This window comes from Lytechinus variegatus, chromosome 16 (genome assembly GCF_018143015.1).
Source record: "Lytechinus variegatus isolate NC3 chromosome 16, Lvar_3.0, whole genome shotgun sequence".
In the NCBI taxonomy this organism is placed as follows: domain Eukaryota; kingdom Metazoa; phylum Echinodermata; class Echinoidea; order Temnopleuroida; family Toxopneustidae; genus Lytechinus; species Lytechinus variegatus.
In genome coordinates this window covers 17544481-17560061 of record NC_054755.1, presented here as the reverse complement: position 1 = coordinate 17560061, position 15581 = coordinate 17544481, and the positions used below count along the sequence as shown (strand labels likewise).

The following is a 15581-nucleotide window of genomic DNA, read 5'->3' as shown; positions in this document are numbered from 1 at the left end:
AAATATTTTTATTTTCTCGTCATTGTCATGTGAAATGAAGTTTCATTCCTCCCTGAACACGTGGAATTCCATTATTTTTAACATGTTGTGCTTCAGGCAAGGAGGTCCTTATCGTCAAATTTGTAAAAATTGAAATATTGTATAATTCAAACAATAAAAAACAAAAGAAATAGTGAGTGAGTGACATCATCGACTCTCTCATTTGGATGTAACTGACTCGTTCATATAACTATTTTGTTAAAAATAAGCGAAACTTTGTAATGTCATAACTTTCTTATTTTACATCCGATTTTTAAGAAATTTTCAGCATTGTACTTGTCTGATTTTTCTCTATTGATTCAAATCAACATTTTTCTGAGGTGGACTTGACCTTTAAATAGCCAAAGACATTCTGGTATAGAAACCTTATTACACTAGAAAATGGCTGGAACCTATCATAAAGTGGGTATCATATGCAAGAATATTATTCAGGCTTGCTTCAAATGATATCAATTTCATAACCACATGCTTTTCCTAAAACATTAAACAACATCTGAGACAGTGCTTTCAGTGGACAGACATGTTTCATTATATTTCTGATTTTCACTTGCTTATTACTCTGTAAGTACATATTTCCCTGAAAAATTGTTTGGCAAGTTATAGTTTCTATAATTCTGTGCAAGTTTTGTTCCATTCTGAAACATTTTACTTTATGCTGTTGGCAGTAGCAGAGTTTATCTTTATTTCAGAAAAAAAAAATGTTCGAAATGAACTCACCGAGGGCATTGGCGATACCGGTCTTGACGGAAGACTCCCTGATATGAGTGATACGGTCATAATGTTCAGGTTTGACAAGTACTGCTATTCTAATACCCCAGAGAGATGTCACCGACACCTACATGTAGGAAATTCAAGTCATACAAAACTATCACAGAAGCAGTGCTTGAGTGATATCCATAGAAATGCTTGCCAGCATTGGTCTTTCAGTGTTCTTTAATTTTCATTCACATTTATACATATGATTTTATGTCTATGTTTTGCTTCATTGCAAATACTTCATATGTACTGCACTTTGTACCTTTCCAAGAATAGGGGCTATAGAATTTTATTATTATTATAACTATTATAGAAACAAAGAATATGATAGTTCACTGCACATCACAAAGTTGCAGAATTCACATAGCAAACAGAAAATTCTCAGAACATTCATTTCAAAACGAATCATAGCCCAGTACAGAATTTCCTGCCTAAACATGTATCAATCCCATATATAGAATCTCATGTAAGTGTATCTCAACCCTATTCACATACCACAGAGTACTCCTCCCCGGGCACCCTGCATATGTTGTGTATCTCTGCTTTCAGACGATTGACCCAATCCCTCTCGCTGAGCGTGCTCTCCTGCGTGCCGATCACGTAGAGGTCATGCAGCATGCAGGCCAGATGGCGGTCTCTCGTCTTACCGTCCCCTTGGCATTTCAGCCACGATGTGATGCAGTCTGGGGGCGGGGCATCTCCTAGAGGGGGCATGAAATAAACAGATTGAAGTTCCAATTAACCCGTTGAATACTGAATTTAGTAATTCCCATAGACTTTGTACAGGTATCACCCTGTTTCATTCGGTAGCGGGTTAAATGATTGCATGAGAGCTAAATGTAATGTTAAATGCAAACTTCCAGCTTTTCAGGAAAGCCCCCCCCCAAAAAAAGAAAATAAATCAATAAAAAATATTACAAATAACATTACATTCAATTAAACAAATAAAAAAAGACAAAAAATGAATTATAATAAATGAATAAATAAACAAGTGAATAAACAACACATAAATAAATAAAAGAAATAAATAAAAAAAATTAAAAATAAAAATACATGCATAAATACATAACTTAATCGATAAATAAATTAATAAATACATAAATGAAAATATAAATAAAACAAAATAAGAAACAATGAAAGATGAAACAAAAAAGGAATACATTACATGTATTTAGGAATACATTTTAAAAAGGGTAACATACATGGTGGTACATGTAAGCAACTTACATTTATTCAGAGTTTTTATTCAAAATCAATTCAAATTTAGACTTACCCATATTCCAAGTTCCGATAAAAACTGAGATCTGGTCCACTTCCTTGCTCTTAGAATGAACCATCTTCATGTACTGCAACATCTGACAAAACGTCTCTCGTTTCTGTTAAAATAAACAAAAATTACATGAAATATCACAAATTCAAAGAAAACAGAAACTGATGCTGCAACAGAGAGATGCTGTTTTCAGTTTTTACTAGTATATTTCAGATGTTAATTAAGCAGAAAGCATTTACCTCCTTTTTTTCTTTCTCGCAAAAAGAGAAGCCTCTCTTAATATCTACAAATACATGTACTCCTTTTTCATCAAGGCTTCAGAAAAAAAAAACTGATTTCAATAACATCTTCAAAAAATGCCCTCTGTTGCAAAAAAAACACATTTCTTAAATATTAATCATAGTAATAATATTCCACTTTTATATTGCATTTAACATATCCACAGGATGTATCTAAGCACTTTACAAAGTCATCAGATCCTGGCATACCTACACAAAATCCCCTCTATCCACACCCTGGGAAGCATTCCAACAAGAGTTCCAAGAATCAATTACTAGGCACACTACATAGGCTTTCACATCCTACTGGTACCCATTTGACACCTGGGTGGAGAGTGGCAACGTGTGATTCAATGCCTTACCAAAGGACACTAGGTCATGATGGGATTGAGACATACAACCCTCAAGTTTACAAGGTGAGGATCTGGGGAGCATTTCATCAATATTTTCATCCGACAAGTTGTCAGATCTGACATCTTTCCATGATTTTGATTGGCTGAGAGGCACTGTTCCTATGGCAACTGTCGGATAAAACATCCGACAAGTCCTTCCACGAAATGCCCCCCAGAACTGCTACACCACTACGCTTCCACCTGGGCCTTACCTTGGCATCCTCAAAGGCATATTCCTTCTTTTTGCCATTACTCAATTTAATGGCAAGTTTGGTATTACTTGTCCGAGATTTGATCAGCTGTGCAACTGAAAGAAAAAATGGCGGAAAATATATGACACTCTAATTGAGGGTGTAATGTAGGGAGAAACATGTCGAAAAGCTTCAGTATATCCCTTTTTTAAGGCTATTTTACGATTAAAGGGTACCAAACACTTGAGAATAAAATCATGCAACATAGCTAATAAAAATAGGAAAAGGCTTCTTTTCACAAGGACTTTTATTGATTCAATCGATCTTATAATCAATCACAACTGTTGTAAACATTTGATGTCATAGGGGATTTCAGAAGTAGATTCCAGGGCCCCATCTTACCAAGACTTATGATTGATCCGATCAATCGTAACTCTATGGAAATCCAACAATGTTGTAATTTTTTCTAAGAAAAATTTGAACAATGTCCTTTGTAAACAAAAGGCACAGTGAATTTTCAAGAAAAAGCAATGAATTCATGAATATACATCATAGTTAAAAAATATTTTGAACAAGCATCCTTAATAGATGACGTTGCTGGCCGTCCATAGATGTGATTGAACGGATCAATCGTAACTCTCTGTAAGACGGGGCCCTGCTTGGCAAGTTCTAGACCAGGGGGGTGTTTCACAAAGATTTAAGTATGACTTAAGTCGCACTTAAATGCCAACGCGTACATGATATGCAACACGCAATCTTATTGATAGATACGCAGTAGTGCGCGTCCTCATGACACGATCTGACCAATGCGATTATAAAGCCTTTTATACGGTACGCAACTCGGAATTGAAGTACGACTCTAAGTCATACTTAACTCTTTGTGAAACACCCCCCAGATCTGATTCCATTTGATTAAAGCCTGAGTTTTATGAAATAACTGTGGCATAATATACATGACAAAAATATCTATGACGGTGCTACAACACCGGGCTAAAAATCTTCATACAGTTTTCTTCACAATATCATTTACAGCTATCACTTGGTAGATTTTTAAAGTATACACATGTGCATTCATGAATGAATACAATACAACTTCAAAGGATCTGTCATCAAACTTCTTTTCAAATATCCTGAAGATTGTGTGGATAGTTTCAGTTTCATATAATAATAATGAATTTATTAAACTGGTTTGCAATATCATTATACACGTTTTGTGCGAGCCATGGGTAATAGAAACATGCACTTTGCAATTATATAGGATTCTTTCCGGGAATTTATTCTCAGCTGACTAAATCTATATTTCTTAATAATTGGTGATATCGGACAGTGGTCCCCATGGCTGTGTAGAGACATTTCACATATATACATGACCAAGACATAAAAACCAAATTATTATTCATATATTGCATGATGTCCTTATTTTGTCATTATTTCTTGATAGTTCTATTTTTCCCATTTTGTGATCGATTTTTTTTTTACTTAATGCCAATGAAAATGTTTGCTTTGTTCATAGGAAAATAAATAAACCATTTAAAGGTCAAGTCGACCCCAGAAAAATGTGGATTTGAATCAATAGAGAAAAATCAAACAAGCATGGCACTTAAAATTTCATCAAAATCAAATGTAAAATAAAAAAGTTATGACATTTTAAAGTCTCGCTTATTTTTCATAAAACATGTATATGCTCATGTCAGTGACTGTCCCCCACTCACTGTTTCTTTTGTTTTTTATAGTTTGAATTATACAATACTTAATTCTATAGGTTTGACAACGACGACCAACTTCACTGACCCATGAAATGTTAAAACAATGGTAATTCCACATGTACAGGGATGAATAACACTTTGTTTCACAAGCAATGAGGAGAAAATTAGAATACTTCATGAATACAAAAGAAATAATGAGTGGACAGTATCATCAGTCCCGTCATTTGCATACCGACCAGGATGTGCAAATGACTGTTTTGTGAAATTAAGCAAAACTTAAAAATGTCACAACTTTCTTATTTTACATCCAATTTGATGACATTTTAAGTGCACAGTTACATTTGTTGGATTTTTCTCTTTTTAGTCAAATAAACTTTTTATAGGGGTGAACTTGTCCTTTAAGCTTCAATTCGACTCAAAGCACACTGGGGTGTTATGAAGCTGTTTGGAAGTTAGGTCTTTTCTCATAACTGGCAAAGTATTCTTGTTTCAATACCCCAAAGTTTTTTGTACTGCTTCAACAAAACTGGACTGTACCCCCCCCCGTTTCAACAATCTTACTCCTACAAGGACTTTGTTACATTTTTGTACAGACTTTAATAAAGCAAGATACATCAAAGTAAGAAATAAAACCTTGAGATCAAATGACGAATTGGACTTTATATTAGAGCACATGTACTCACAAAGCAGATCTGGAGTACATGTACATTACAAGGTCCTGATATAGAGCCATTTGATTTGTTAAGAAAAAAAAGTCATACATTTCTTGCATTTGTCACTGAAAGTGAAAAACTTTTGTCAATAAGACATGCTCTTAATTAATTAAAAAATGTACAAAAAAATTAAATAAGTAAATAAAAAAAAATCAAAATTAAAAAAATAAACAAATAAAACTTCAACATTGTGATAAACACTGTCTTCTTTTGGTACCTTTGTCATGAGTCAAGAGCTGAACATCTTCATTCATCTCTTTACCCGTTACCTTGGCAACCACCAGATGACCAGTAGCAAGGTCAACGGTCAACTTGACCTTTGGATGGGTTAAGGATGAGACATTGAGTACTTTCACCTGATAAACAAAAGAGATACGAAAACATTAAGAATATAGAAAAATAAATATATTTGTATACAAATTACAAGTGCTAGTTCACAGCAATAAATTATTGCATACTACCTAATCAGGGTTTCCAGCTTTTCGAGAAAACAAAATTCCCTGATTATTCCCTGATGAAGTCTAAAAATTCCCTGATAATCATTCAAACCCATTCCCAGTTTCGCATGTTTTTAAGTTGTTGCAGTGAATTGCATGTATATTCAGTATCAAAACAATAATGTAAAACTAATTAGTACCACCATAACCAGTCATTCAATGGATGTTATGATAAGCAACAAAATATAACAGATTCTGACTGACTACCATGCTTTCAACTCTTGGGCTAATCAAAATTCCCTGATTTTTCCCTCATTTGAGGCATTTTTCCCAGAGATTTGAGGTTTTTAAATCTTAGATCTAATTCCCTGACTGGAAAAAAGTAAAATAATTTTCCCTGATGGGTTGGGAACCCTGCAGTAGCTATCATCATCATCATCATCATCATCTTCACCACCATCATCATCATCATCATCATCTTCATCACCATTATCATCATCATCATCATCATCATCATCATCACCACCACCATCATCATCACCATCACCATCATCATCTTCATCATCATCACCATCATCATCATCATCATCATCTTCATCACCATCACCATTAACAACAACATCATCATCATCGTCATCATCATCATCACCATCATCATCAACATCATCATCATCGTCATCATCATCACCATCACCATCATCATCATCGTCATCATCATCATCACAATCATCATCATCATCATCAATAACAACACCATCACCATCATCATCATCATCACCATCACCATCATCATCATCATCATCACCATCATCATCATCATCTTCACCACCATCATCATCATCATCATCTTCATCACCATCATCATCTTCATCACCATCATCATCATCATCACCAACATCATCACCATCATCATCATCATCTTAATCACCATCACCATCATCATCATCATCTTCATCACCATCATCATCAACATCATCATCATCATCACCATTACCATTATCACCACCACCACCACCACTTTCATCATAATCATCAACATTACTCTAAAGATCTTCATACCTCAAATGGTGTAGGAAGAATATTTCTTGTAGGTAGATCTCTGACATCCTTTTCGCTGGAGCAAGGCATTGTCTCTGGTACAGGCATGTACGTAGCAGGCTCGTCATCCTCCTCCTCATCATCACAATCTGCATCACGCATGGGATCGGGGGTCGCCTTGGAAACCAATGTAGACGGCGGGCTATGGGAGTCCATACATGGCTTGTACAGGTCACGTAGTGTCGCTTTAACCTGCATACAATCAGATCAGAACACTTGATCCTTCTAGTTGGAAATAAATTTTCATGCTCCAATTTTTTCATTTGATTTAAACACATACTTCCTTGAAACCTTAGACATGCAAGCCATTGTTCCTTGTCATAACAATGACACTGCCAACTTAGGACACTCAACCTGCTTTAAGAATAAATAACATTACTCTGCTTTGTCAAAATGAAAGCGCAGACTAATATTATATTCAGTTTCTCTATTGTGTGCAGTGACGATAATGATAGTTGGCCATTCCATACGTTTCGTACGGGACATTTTGACATTTTCTAGTTTCCTAGCCAAATGCTTGATCAATAAAATATTTTTCTTTTCGTCAATGATAAAGCTATAGTGGGTAGTCATGTGAAAGACTAATAACCAACACAAACAAATTGATTATGGGTAAATTATAGGTGAAAATGTGGTGTGTCATACGGGACGCAGAAATTTCCTGTACGACATGCAACATTTTAAGCTGTAATTCACCTATGGACTGCATATTTTTGTTGGTTGTCAGTTTTTTGCATGCCTACCCTGTAGTACTTTGATATTACCACAAAGCAAATTGAAGTTCTTTGTTTGTTTGGACAGCAGGTTGAAAAATGTTGTGAAAATGGCTGATTTTTCTGGCATGGAATCGCCCTAATAATAGCTGGATTTAGCGCTTTTTGCCTGTAGAAAAGAGCTGCTATTATAATCCAGGCATTAGCTGCACTCCTTACCGGGTACCCATTCATCTCACCTGGGTTGAGTGCAGCTCAATGTGGCTAAATTTCATGCTGAAGGAAAACATGCCATGGCTGGGAATGGGACCCATGTCCCTTGGATTGAAAGACAAAAGTCATAACCACTCGACCACAATGCCCTCACATGTACAAGAATGTCATGTCATACATCACTGATAATAAATAACTTCCTGTATGTAAAGGACAAATCATATTATAAGGTCTCTATGCACTTCCAATGTAATTGGAGATTATTACTCCACCTTTAACCTGGTTGCCTTTTACAACACACCAACATTTCACCATCACCTAGGTATAAAGTGCAACACAATGAGTATTAATATCTTGCTGAAGGAACTAATGCCATGGCTGGGAGATGAACCATGGACCTTCGGTTTCAAAGTTCTGAGGCTAATCCACAGGACCACGATGCTCCATTCCTTGCATATGATCTGCTCAATGCAAATTATTCATTGATAATCACTGACAAAACTCTTCCTGAAACACTCCGAGGGGAGGGAGGGGCGGGGGAGGGTTTCACAAAGAGCCGAGTGTGGCATAGATTCATGTCTAAATTATTACTGACGCGCAGATGATATGAAACACGCGATCTTACTGATTAATACGCAGTCCTCGTGGCATGTTTGACTGATGTCGTGATGCTTTTGATACTGCACGCAAGTGGGAATTTGAACATGACCAAAATTCTTTAAAAAATGACCCCGGGTCTTTACAGGCAATTCTTACAACACAAAGAGTAAGGTGTGTCTCTTATGATTTTGTTTCTTCCTTCAACCAATGTTGATTTATGATTGATTTGACAGGATACACCGGGTGAACATCCTACTCTTTGACGAATAGTCCATTGGTTATAGTGTGCATAGGTTATGACTCTCCTATAAACAGGACCAACTTTTCTCTTCTTTCCAATGGACGGAGTGATTTCCAATTGCATTCACACCTGTACTGAATGCAGCAATGAGGCAAGCTTACACCCAACACTATAGCAATAGTTCTTTAATAGGTGTTAATTCGGCATGAGCGGGACTCGAACCCACTTACATTGAGATATCTAAAACAGGCGCTCTGACTGTCTGAGCTACACTGCCATAATAATATTGATATAGACATACCTTTGACTCCAAATTTTTGACCTGCTTTTCACAATCTGCGAATCTCTTGCATAGATTCTCAGGGCTGCTCTCAAGAGGGGGCTAGAAGGAGTAAAACATATTTAAAGCTCAAAATGTTAACAAGAATATACAACATATAAATAGCACTTGCTGCATAGTTCCTAAGCGGCAAGCACTGTATACTTTTATCTGACCAGAATTAACCCGATCAGTTTCCTAAAGGATACAAGTTAACCTCCCACAAATAGGCTTTTTACACAGGATTTTCTTAACCCCGGACTATCACTAACCCTGTACTATCCTTAACCCCGTACTATTTATTTTCCTTTTGACACATGCCAAATTGTTTTTGCTAACCCCGGATAAGGAATGCTTGCTTTTTACACACGAAACTCGCTAACCCCGGACTAGTGGTAGCTCATGAATATTCACGAGCGCACTGAGGGGTCATTCGGGTCATATCCAAAATCTGACTTCTGGCGCGCGCTTTTTTTTTCAATGCCGTGATCGCTGTTCATGAATATTCATTATACTTACCTCTAATTGGACAACAGGGCCGGCTCTGTTACGGGGCATGAATGGGAGCGCTTAGCCCACTTTCGTTTTACACATGCGATCTTAACCCCGTACTATTGCTCTTAGCACCGCAATTGGTGGGATAACCCTGCTTTTTTGCAGGGCCAAATAATCCCGTACTATAGGTGGGGTTAGCCCACTTTGCAAAAACGCTGTGTAAAACGAAAGTGGGCTAAGCTTAACCCCGTACTATAGGTGGGGCTAAATTGCCATTTAGCCCCACCAATAGTACGGGGTTAAGGAAATTTTAGCCTGTCTAAAAAGGGTAAAAGAGTTGATTTTAATAAAAAGGTAAAAATCAATCAAGATGGTCCTTATTTTCAAACCTGTAAAAAATTAAATATTGTTTAAGTCAAACAACAAATAACAATAAAAAATAGTCAAGGACACCATCGGCTCTTTCATTTGCATGGCACAGAGCTGTGGATTTAACTGTGATCTGAAAAATAAGCAAAACTTTCAAATAATGTTAATTTTACATCCCATTTCGAAGAACTTTTCAGCTATATGCCTGTTTGATTTTTCTCTGTTGAATCAAATCAACAACTTTCTGGGGTGGGCTTTACCTTTAAGAACTATTAGCATGTATCCATTTACTTCACCCGGATGGATAGAGGCAAGTGTAGATAATGCCTTGCCAAAGGACATGTCTGCAGCGTTTGTATTTGAGCCTTGGAACCTAGAATGTGCCTACTTCAACCTATATAAAAATGTTAAACTTCATTTTGGGCGATTGTTGGTTTTGGAGTGCCAGACATGCTGCCCTCTAGTGGTGAACCTTACATTTGCAACAGGGAGAGTTGAATTAATTAAACTTGTTGAAGGAGAGGTAGGTTAAATACTTACATTATCTTGAAGAGTGAATTTCTTATTGGAAGGAAGCTGTACATCAAACAGGCACTGCATAGCATCTAGTTGGAGCTGGAAAATTCTGAGTTGTCTGCAAGTTGGAAAGATAGACAAGAGACAATAGTTTAAAGTTTATCATGAAAGGAGGGAGGATAAATTGAGATATTAAGCATAAAACTGTATAAAGGTGGTCTTGCCTTGTTCACATTCCATGAAAACATACATATGGGATACCATCTGACATTCATCTCACATACTCTAGTTAATTTTTGATAAATTAAATTCATATTACATGTCAGTTTTCACAGTCTAGGTAAAACTTCAATCTATGCAGGGAGCTCCTCTTTTTAAAGGAACATAAATTTTATTTGTCCTCTGCATGAGTAGCTTTAAATGAAGCTTACTCCATATTTTTATTTCACGTAATTTAGTCAATAGTGAGCCCATTAGTCAATACATTCCCTGTACCTTGGTTAACATCACACATTTACATGTATGCATGTACTTCCACATTAAATGATTTTAATCAGTGCATGTTTTGATTAAATTGAATGATGGAAATGAACATATATATGAACAAACCGCATGAAACCAAATATCTATTCAGTAGTCTACTTGCTAATTCACCATCACTGTAACTCAAAACTACACTTAATCTCTTAAAACCTCAAAGTCGTAGGGGCATTTACACTACAAAATATACTTATTTGAAATACAATATTTTGCAAAAAGAGAAAATATGCAACAATCTAAAAAAAGGGGAAAAAACCCAGATCAGCAATTGGAGGCATGCATGTGTGAACACTCATAACTTGTAAATGAATGAACAAAATTCATATACCGTTAATATTTGAAAAAAATTACTTTTTCAGTAAAAAGTAGAGTGGTACTCTTGACACAGGTACAATAATTTTCCATCTTGTGAATACATCCAAAATTTTACAGAATATTTCCCACAAAAAATTGAATCTTAAATATAATAATAATAATGATAATATAATTGCATGCATGGAAAAAAATTGCCGTGCTTTCAATACATGAAACATTCTTTTTATGATTTATGCAGACAGATTTTAAATTGAATCCTAAATGGCTTTACATATAGCTATTTGTTTTATTTTCATATTATAAGGCAAGGTTACTTTAATGTAATTCACTAAGTCTGAGTGACATTATTTATCAAATAACAACTAACGCATCGGTATACATTTCAATACTATGTTGTGCGGCCAGTATCACAATCACAATCGGACGATACTTGCTATTCTGTTACATGAAGTTGTAAGAGGAAATAATAAAATAAATTCCCTTTGATTTTTTCCATACATGTAACATCTTCATTGTCCATTGAAATTGCATGTGCACATTGTGTTGTTCTTTGCTTTTGGAAGGAAGTGGTTTGATGATAATACACACTATTCTTGTTCTTAAAGGAATTGGTTAGCTCTGTTATACTGCTTTGATATTTATGCATATGTTTTTTAACATGATGAATATCTTCAGTACGACCTGCAAGAAAGGGAAGTTCATATCATTACAGGTAAAAGCACAGTAGTTGCAGCAAACAATCATTTCATGAGAAAGTCTTTAAAATCAAGGTTACATACCACCATATTATCATACATCTTGTTCTGGGTCCCGTTGCAGAAAGAGTTGCAATCAATCGCAACTCTAAAAATCATACCCAACTCTAAAAATCATGCGCAACTTGATATTCAACCAATCGACAGCGCGCATTTGGGACTTGCGATTGATTTTTTGACTTGCGTTTAAATACAATTCTTTCTGCAATGGGCTCCTGGTACAGTAAAATAAACTAATCTTTGTGAAATCATGAAATTTTAGCTGAAAACTGATATGATGCTCACTTTACACAAGAAGGCATTTGTTGGAGAGTGTATCAATATCGTTCGGAAAACTACCAGACATTTTATGAAATTCTGTGCTTATGTTTCTCATTTCTTAGCAATAACACATTTTCACTATTTGGCTCACATTTATCATTAATACAAACAAACACAATGGGTGGTCATTTCATCGGATTCTATTTGAACTGATTTTGAGATTATTACCACAACTGTTAATTATCTTTAGAGAAGGTGAAAAAAATAAATAGCTCATGCTGACTGGTTGACCACCATTTACCTCTCAATGAAAATGTAGCTACAATTTAATGAGGTTGATGCTAAGATACAGTACATGTATATGGGCGTTACTGACAATGTTGCCAATATACACTTTATCAAGACTGTCAATAAGTACAGTACTTCTATTGTGCCACCATTTATTGATGATTTGCTAAACTGAAACTGTCCTTATTTCTGAATGGCATGTGATATTTAATTAAAATGAATGTCAATTTTTTTTCTCTCATCCTGCAAAAATAAATGATACATGCACATATACTTTGTAGGCAAACAAGGATTGATAGACGACTGAAAAAAAAGTTACAACCAATACAGAGTGTTCAAGGAAAATAATGAGCCTAAGATTGAACTGTACAATCACTTCACTGTTACATACACAGATTACATTATAAGACAAAGAGCTATTTCAGACCTTGGCTTGTTAAGGTTGCAATGAAATTCCCCAAAAAGCAAAATAAGCAGCATTTTATCATATTTTGATGTCAATGCGAATCTGACAGCACTGATAAAAGCTCACTTGATCCAAATACGATAGTCGAGTAGAGAAAGCATATTTTACGTCTAGTTTACAAATCAGGGAAGTTCCTTGAGAGAATTGAAAGTTACAAACAGGAAATCCTTATGGATAAACATTATTTCACCTGTTTCTATCGAATATGGGGCACTTTGGGGGGTTTCTAAATCTGGTATACACAAAGACAATCAATAAACAACCACAATCAACAAAAGACAATTATGGTGTTCCTGAAATTGGTGAATCCCAAATGTGTCAACATATGGGGGGGGGGGGGTGTAAAGCACTAAAGAAAATTTCTTCTGCAGTCAGAATTGAAATCCAATAGAACTTGGATTCTATCTTATAAAACCTTTGGTCACGCCCAATCAAAAGAAATCTTATGACTATGATAACAGCTCCTCAATTTTAAATAGATCTACAATTTGAGAAATTTTGATCAATATGATTCGCAATCAATACATTGTCAAGTTCTGAAATCTCCATGCAAAATTGCTACAAAGCACTCTCTTTAATACTTCCATTTAACCTATAAACATACAGCCAAGTCTTTTGCATATTTGATAAATTGATAATGCCCTTCGAGCTTTGATGACGAGTAACAATGACTATGACTCAATAATCTGACGTAGTATGGGAACACTTGCTCAGGGCTTTTAGGGGGAAATACAGCAAGAAACTCACTGAAATCCATGTAAAGGGTTACCTAGGATTATATTCTCTATAATGCAAATCTAAAGAGAATACACACAGAGGCATTCAAGGATAAGACTTGCGTCAATGGAGAGAACGGTATGGAGGAGGGGCCAACAAAAAAGGGAAGAGGGCAGTCATTTTTCTTTATCTTTCTTACACATTCTCTCTGTGAGCCCCCCCCCCCCCTCTCTCCCTATCCATCTTGATATGCTTATCTCTCTATACCTTTATTATTTTCTTTCTTTCTCCATCCCCTGATAATGTTACTCTTCACTATCTTTGTTCTTTCCTGATGTGCTATGTACATTGTATCATATAAATACAATATATCTTTATCATTGATAGAAGTTTTATCTGTTCAGAATTTCAAATAACTGTATTTTGTATTCTATCATTTACCAATTAATATATTTTCGGGGTGACCCAACTTAACAAGCATATTGCTTTCATGGGCATCCAATTTTCCTGATATATATACATATCATGAACTGTTGTGCATCTTTTTAAAAGTATGTGTATGATACGTCATATGTATAATGTCTCATTTTTATACTTTGTAATATTTTCATTAAAGGGGAAGTTCATCCTGAAGAAAACTTTGTTGTAAAAATAGGAGAAAAAATAATAAGAAATATTGGTGAAGGTTTGAGGAAAATCTGTTAAAGATTAAGAAAGTTATTAGAGTTCAAACTTTTGTATTTGTGACATCATAAATGAGCAGCTGCCCCATATGTTATGTAATATAAAATGCATGAATTTCAAATTTTGTATGGTTCCTGATGACTTAATTTTTTTCTATTCATGATCGGTGTGAAATGATTTGTCCACTGATATACAAAAGGTACAGTGAAAACCACTTTGAATTTTCTAAGAAAATTACATTTTATTGATTTTTACCATTCGCTATGTAGGAAGACACAGCGAGCCATTCAAGGTTAAGACTTGCATCAATGGAGAGAAGGGTACGGAAGAGGGAGCAGCTCATATGGAACAAATCAGTCACTTATCATTTTTCTGGCATTCTCTTTCTCATATCTGTCTTTGAATTTCCTGGTTTACAAAAAGCTTCTCCTGATATCCCTTTCTGGATTTTGTCATTTCATTCATTCATTCGTTTCAGCATTTACGAAATGTTTCCATGGAATTGAATAAAAAAAATCCCCTCCTCTCTTTCTTCAAGAGTTCTACTGTCATCTCTCCCCCATTTACAGAAAAACCTCTGTATATGGATTCCACTATATACAGTCTCTACATTCTATCATGTTCAAAATTGTCTACAAAGGGCTTGTAAATGATTTTATTCTCAATATTTACAGTGTAAAGCCAGAGAACATCCAGCAAGGCATTCAGATATTGGACTTGTCTCAATGGAGAGAAGTGCCTGGAAGAGAGTGTAAGAATACAAAGAATACAAAGCTCCACTGGATCATTTTGTCATCAATATCAAGTTGTATCTGGTAAAAACTGTACTACAAATCCATTTGACTCAATAATTCACTCAAGGAAAAGTGAGAGAAGGTGGATCTAGCTGGTTTCCTTTGACCCCATGCTCGAGTCGCAGAAAAGCTTGGTGCCACTCTACATTAGTTATCCAGTCAGCTTCATTAGTCAGAAATAACTACAAAGAACAGCCCCTAAACAGAAATATGACATTTGGAATTTGTTATTCTTCAGCATCGTGGTTCCTTTTTTACCATTCTCTTTTAAATCAACATTGTACATTTTTTTTTCTTCATTTCATTTCATCCCATGCATTAATTCTTCTATTGTAACATCTTGTGTAAGAACAGGGACCTTTGTGTTTGTGATGCAAATTCTACGACTTGCTTTATTTGGCAAATAAATTGCTAT

The 15581-nt window shown here is 35.4% G+C and overlaps 1 protein-coding gene across 4 annotated transcripts in view; it reads right to left on the bottom strand.

Annotated features, from left to right (window-relative positions):
* LOC121429959 (phosphatidylinositol 3,4,5-trisphosphate 5-phosphatase 1-like) overlaps positions 1–15581 on the bottom strand; it is a 105693-nt gene that overhangs the window by 35450 nt on the left and 54662 nt on the right. For all 4 annotated transcript variants that reach the window (XM_041627227.1, XM_041627229.1, XM_041627230.1 and 1 more), the window contains 8 exons: positions 10371–10464; positions 8949–9029; positions 6842–7072; positions 5563–5701; positions 2948–3042; positions 2069–2171; positions 1291–1496; positions 757–874 (listed from right to left, as the gene is read on the bottom strand). In XM_041627227.1, coding sequence (XP_041483161.1) covers positions 757–874; positions 1291–1496; positions 2069–2171; positions 2948–3042; positions 5563–5701; positions 6842–7072; positions 8949–9029; positions 10371–10464 — 1067 coding nt within the window. The remainder of the gene's footprint in view (positions 1–756; positions 875–1290; positions 1497–2068; positions 2172–2947; positions 3043–5562; positions 5702–6841; positions 7073–8948; positions 9030–10370; positions 10465–15581) is intronic.